The sequence below is a fragment of the Papaver somniferum genome, chromosome 6 (assembly GCF_003573695.1).
Source record: "Papaver somniferum cultivar HN1 chromosome 6, ASM357369v1, whole genome shotgun sequence".
Classification (NCBI taxonomy): domain Eukaryota; kingdom Viridiplantae; phylum Streptophyta; class Magnoliopsida; order Ranunculales; family Papaveraceae; genus Papaver; species Papaver somniferum.
The window spans coordinates 130,941,447-130,947,848 of NC_039363.1; the positions used below are offsets into that span (position 1 = coordinate 130,941,447).

The 6,402-nt window shown below is 38.9% G+C and overlaps 1 protein-coding gene across 1 annotated transcript; it reads right to left on the reverse strand.

Annotated features, from left to right (window-relative positions):
• Positions 1-522: 522 nt before the first annotated feature.
• LOC113289316 lies at positions 523-6,121 on the reverse strand. The gene is made up of 16 exons (XM_026538549.1): positions 5,901-6,121; positions 5,135-5,346; positions 4,902-5,038; positions 4,703-4,813; positions 4,507-4,608; positions 4,217-4,325; positions 3,913-4,113; positions 3,390-3,558; positions 3,203-3,284; positions 3,024-3,117; positions 2,642-2,738; positions 2,062-2,155; positions 1,679-1,742; positions 1,379-1,552; positions 1,141-1,260; positions 523-827 (listed from the first exon to the last, which is right to left on the reverse strand). Exons 1-16 carry the CDS (start codon positions 5,914-5,916, stop codon positions 660-662), a joined length of 1,950 nt encoding a protein of 649 aa, XP_026394334.1. The 5' UTR covers positions 5,917-6,121; the 3' UTR covers positions 523-659.
• Positions 6,122-6,402: the final 281 nt, after the last annotated feature.

Consider the following 6,402-nt stretch of genomic DNA (forward strand, 5'->3'; position numbering starts at 1 on the left):
TCTTTATACTTACGTCTGGTGTGAAGCGCTCACTATAACCCCGTCTGAATTCATACGCTTATATTAAGCCCGTCCCAGTATAACTGATTTTAGTCTGGGTCGGCGACCATTTTTGGTCTCAAACCCTAATTATCCGGACTAAATATAGCTTTAGTCCGTTCCATTGCGGCTGATACAGAGACCAAATTTGGGTTTAGTCTCCAAATTTGGTCGTGACTGTGGTTGCTCTTAGAATAAAAAGAACAGGTTATCCATATAAACACACTAATTTAATACCACCCATATTTAGAAAGTACTAAAAGGATGGACCCATTTCTTGCCAAAGTGAATTTTAAATGCAAGTAGGAGTATTTCTTTTCATGAATCTACAATAATTAAGTTTGCTCTCAAGTCCCAAGACTCCCAACTAGTTAGGTATATTTACTTGTCTCGTAGGACAAACAATACAGCCATATCCTTGTAATCACTACATCCACAAAATGATGTTCCAAAAATGTTATGAAGGACATTGCGGGAAACTAGTTTGTTCAAAAAGAGGGTAATCAACGTTTTCGTAAGTATATTATATAAAGTTAATTGTATGAAGGCTAATATTATATACAACAAAAACCTTAACAGGTACTAATGAGATAACAGAAGTACCTATTGAAGAGAGAAAATCAATGATCAGATCTGCATGCGTTAAAAATCTCAGCCCGCATCACATTGATTGCCATGTGGTCAAGGGTGTATCTCTCAGGACCTAGATATACACCGGTCTTCTCCAACAAGGCAAGGCCTTGATCTCTCCCGTATTTAGATGTATACAGATTTAAATATTCAATATCCTGTGCAGCAACAAGGATGAAAATGAATGCCAAATCGTATCTTAAAATGAACAAGTCTGAATGTAATATAGGAATAAGCATAAAAAGAAGACATGATCTCCAAAAAATGCGAGTCGGGCTTTATTTAGAAGCTATATAACTTGGGTAGCACAGTTCCAGACCTAGAAACGTTTCTAGGGCCATGGGCAACTTTCTGTTAAAACCTACAGTTTGGGAGATTTATGGTGCCACGAGCCTTCTCATTTGAACAGATAACACAGTTTTCGGGAAAGTATGCTGTAAGAAGTTGCATAGGAGGACCACAACTGAGTACCTGCAAGCCGCTTAAGATGCGCTCTAGCCTGGGTGAAGCGATCAGTTGTTTTGAAGAGAACACCTCACCAGGATAAAACGACACACCATCACCCGGAGGAAGTCCACGCCTGAATCTTATCTGCCAACAGAAAGATTAAAAAATAACTCATTTTTATTCTTATGCGTCAAGATGAGAAAGTCGAAAGCTATCCTCCTATATGTTAATTGAAAAGGGTGAAATACTCAGGTAAAAGTACCTCCGCACTGGCCACTGTAGCCTTTTCATAGCAGTTAGAACCCCAATACAAGAACCCTGTGCCACCTTCTTTCCAAACTCGCCACATCACTGCACGGTGTTGCGTTCCTCGCATGCAGAGATGCCAATTAGGGTGAGGATCAGTGGGTCCCAAGCAGACGTATGTCCACCATTCCTTCCAAAGAAAATAAAACTTGCGCTTTAGATACTTGGTAAATATAAACACAACAGCATAAGGGACTGCACAGATGCCCCGAGCAAAAAGAAGATTCAAGGGTAAAATATTCCAGTTAAGTATTACCTCACCCATCTCTGGTAGCAACTCAGCTGTTATATCCTTCACCAAATCCTCTCGCCAGAACCCACTCATTACAAAAGGGAGAAATGAACATAAGGACGCAATACTGTTCTAAACTTTTAGTCCTGAAATGACTCTCACAAATATATTCGTTTCTCTAATCTAGTTCCTAAAGACATGCATTGTAAAAGGTAAATCATACAAACATGTCTCCAACAAGTTAAATTACCAAAACCTACTCGAAAATTGTAAATTGAATTTTCAGCCAGGAAGTAAGACTAAAAGGGAATATCATCACAAAGCTCAGCAACCGATTTTACATGACAGGGAAAGGCCGCTGATTACGAAACAAAATAACCTACATAAATCACAATCAACTGAAGTACCTTGTGCAATATATTTGATTATGAGGACGCAGAAGTTTAGGAACTTTTATAAAATTCTCAAAGGTACTAGGTGCAAGAGGTGCATCACTTGGCCCTACAAGGACGAAATAATTCATCAGAAAAAGAAGGAACTCCAAATGGCTATCAAACGGGTAGTACTTTGTATTCATTACACCAAAAGATATGCGAGAATGAAGGACATCGCGTGCATGAGCAGTAGTTGCACCAATACTAAGTCAAGAAGAGTAACAAGGTCGATACCAAATATCAGAATATTGGTAAAAACCTGATGAGAAAATTGTGCAAACACCTACAAAATTAATTAAAGCATGTGAAGAAAGTAAGTCATTGGACTCATTACATTTTCTCTCTCCAGCATTTTTAGCTTGACCAAGATCCCACTAACAATGTTACAAACTATGAAGACAAAAGTGATCTCATGGCATCGGACCTTAGGTACCCTCTGATTGATATCAAACAGCCAAGGTCCACTGTCGGACATCTGGATTCGAAGGAAGATGCACAACAATCCAATGGATGGATATACTGAGAGGAAAAAAAAAGAAAGATTAATTCTTACCACTGTAGTAAGTTGTCAAAACACGAGCATCCAGTGCATAGCTACGTATTTCAGTGGACATCTTGCGGATAGAATCATATTGCTCCAGATTTATCGGCTGGCAGTAAGTAAGGAAGGACGGATTTTGGATTACAAAGAAGATTATAGCATGACATTATTTCAATAAGGCAGGGTAAATATGTAACCAATTGCAAGAATAGCAATGAAGATTTACAAATTCATCTCCAAATAACTAAATAATTAAAGAGATTTCAAGGATTGTTCAGGCATGAAAAGCTGCAATTATTGCAGACCAAATCCAGTCGCCATGATAGCAACTCAATTCTTACCTGAACATCACTAACTGACAAGCTCTACTGCAATTGAGCACATATGTTCATACCTCATCCCACAAGTAGAAGTAAGCTTTTTTCCAGTGCGTCTTTGTCTTCAATGTCTCAACCTCCTTCCGCAAGATGTCCTTAGCTGAGTCACCACTGTAACACAGCAAACGCCCAATGGTGGATTATCAGATTTCATCACCTAAAAGTACATTACAGGATTGTTCTGCAAAGATCATACCTGGAAAATACTGGATTGTACGGCACAGCATAAGCTGCCAATCTAGGATCAGAGTAGTATTCATCTGATTTGGGATGGTCCGCTATGATGACAACGAAAGCACAAAAAATAGAGAGGAAAAGTTCAGACTTCGTCCATCAATTGTCTAACACGGCCATCCATCATCAGGCTTGTTTAACTTGGTTACCTGGCCAAGGAAAGGTGTAAGCCAACACACGCATACCATCAGCCCATCTGCAGAAGAACGGGCTTATCCTATACTGGAGGAGCCAATTGAAGTGCTGATCCAAGGCCTCATACCATTCATCACTGCCATGTTGTATACCATAACGATCCTCAATCACAGTTTCAGATATCTAAGACAGTGAAGGAAGCAGAAAAGGGCAGACACGAGATCACATCATTCGGAATAACAACACAAGACAAAGAAGCAGCATTTGCACCCTCATTTTTGGGTGAAGTTCATCCAAGGAACACTAAGAAAGATATCATCACCAATTGTGTGCTCTGTCAATCACATACATTGATTTACTACGTCAATTTGTAAGTGTGCATCCAATTCCTCAGAAGGATGAGCGAGCAAATAACTTGCATCATTAACTAAATTTCAAGAAATAAGTAGTGAGGTCTTAGTCGCGAAAACGTGTTTTCAGTGAGAGAGATATTCATTAGTCTAACAACTAATCCACAGAAATGATATACTAGGATACACCAAATACAGCTGGAAGTGAAGGTGTTGTTGGAAGTGTGAAGTCCCACACTGTCACACTTATTTTAATACGGACTGAGAGATTTGTGAAGCCGTCTTCATCCATCATGTCCACTACGCTATTATCTAGAGAACACTCACTAAAAGCTGGTGATGCCAGAATTCTCTTTAAATCTGTATTAGCCATTTTCATTCTTTGAACCTAGAGGCAAAAAAAATAAAAAAAAGTTGTTATGATATACCCATCCAGCTACAGTATCCCCATAATATCTAGAGTTCCAGACTTGTATAATTTACACACCCACCACTTCCGCCTGTGCCTGTATATCAATCTGTTCCGCAGCATCAAGACATCCCCTTAGTGCTCTATATATTTCATGTTTTTCAGCTTTAGTTAGACATTTTGCCGAAGACCTGGTTTCCAAAAAGTGAATAAAACCTCGTCACCAAATAATACCAAATACCAACAAAAAAAAAATCAGTTTGGAGTAAATAATATTTTACAAATTATGAGATCCTACAATTCTATCTTTTTGTGATAATTTTAATTATTTAGCAAAATGAATATTTAACTGAAGTAAACAAGATAGGTAACCACTCTGCATGCTTCAAAGCGGTCACGAAAATCTCCCCTTCGTATTGCCCTGGGGGTTGTCCTGCAGGGACATCTACAGATACCCATATAGCTGTTGTTTCCCTGCATTAACGAAACCATATCCATTAGTGACAATGAGAAGATTGGAATCATCTGTAATCAATGCAGACCTTTCAAAATTTCATATGAAGAATACCCAGGAAGCAGGTTCAGTTGAGTCACAGGCAGATCAAGGGGAACAAGGGCATCAGGCACATCTAAAATAGACACCACACGCCTCAAAGTCAACGATTCTCCGACAACTAACCTGCGGAACACCATCAGCAAAACAGAAATCGTTTACATGAAATTACTCCACAATGAGTATGATGCCTAAATGATTTCGAGAAACTGACCTACCACCGGAAGTAGAACATAGATCAGTACAGTGAACTTGTACAACCCCTGCAATATCAGGACCACCCCAAGTAACTTTGGGTCGAATAGCAAGTTGAGCACTCTCCTTTTCGTTTCTTGCCGCCAGAAGATTAATCTTCAAAGCAACAAAAGCTCAGAATACCGCATACTGAAAACTAGTAAGTAACCAAACATAGGAAAAACATGAATAGGACATAGTCAGTCCTCTTACACACTCCAAAGATCGAGGCATTTCTTGCTGACAGACATTTGATGTACTTGGCATGCACCAAACGTGCAATAGCTCCAAAGACGGAACTTTAGTGGGGTCAACAGTTCCACGGATAGGATTTGAGTGGAAACCACCATCATTCCATCCATAGGCCGTCCCTCCTCCAGCAACACCTTCCACCGGAGGCACATCGCCAACCTGAGTATTTCCTCCTAAGTAGAATAAACAGAACACACGCATTGAATGAAAGCCTTACCACCTCAAATTGCAATATCAACATCATGAAGAAAAATACTGAAGAATAGGCATTCTAATGAGTAGAGGGAGATCACTACCCCTACAAGTCCGAAATGTTAAGAATCTAAACCTTCTAATTCCTTCTACTTGGTTCATTTTCTCTCCAAAACTGTAACTCAAAAGTCACTTTTATGAAAATTGGACCTCAATTGAAATGAATGTAACATTTTGTGGTGACACACAAAATGTTGTTTATAGACTACCAAAATGCAATTTCCATTTCTACTCAAATCAAAACAATTAAATAAAATACCCTTGAGAATCTACTTCTCAAGAAACCCCATAAACCATAAACATTTGACAAGCACATGCTAAACAACAACTGTATTTCTCATATCATTAATCATAATCCCTAAATTCAGCCAATTCTGTAAAAGGAATACACAACCCTAGATCACAGAATACACCACTAAATTTAACCAAAAAAAAAAAAAGCAAAGTTAAAAATAAATTGCAGAGAGTGACTAACCTACTGTACTCTCCATATCTGCTTGGTTCTCCGTTAGATCAATCTAAAGATGGGAGTTTCGATTTTCAGATGGAATGTGTAGAAGAAACGAGGTAGAGCATGTAAAAATTTCTCGCGAAGAAAATCTTATTATTAACAGAAGGGATTGGTTAGTTTTAGTTCTGGATACTGTGTCTTAACGTTTCGTTTTCTTTCCTCGTAACTTTTAACTGCTTGAAACAGGTTCCTGTTCCATTATTGAGAAATCTTCCGGTGTTGGTTTTTAAACCGACCTCATTTTGGTTTGCCACGTGTGAGTTACTGTACGACTGTATGCGTGTGTGATTGTTAGAGTCGGTGTTGGGTTACACGAGTTTAGCTCACCTTTGTGTCCTTGATTCCATGTGAAAACGAACTGACGTTTCCGATGATATCAGGTGGTTATTGCATAATATTTGCGTGATATACATCTTCGCGGCTTCGCCCCATCATTAGGTTGGGATATATGGGGCTTCCTTTTGAT

What these genes read in the sequence shown, in the direction of transcription:
- LOC113289316 (XM_026538549.1), bottom strand. An exon ending in GCTTTGAAGCATGCAGAGTG is followed by an intron (nt 4,326 to 4,506) that starts GTTACCTATCTT and finishes TTTGGAAACCAG; the next exon opens with GTCTTCGGCAAAATGTCTAA. An exon ending in ACTTCTACTTGTGGGATGAG is followed by an intron (nt 2,739 to 3,023) that starts GTATGAACATAT and finishes ACTTACTGCCAG; the next exon opens with CCGATAAATCTGGAGCAATA.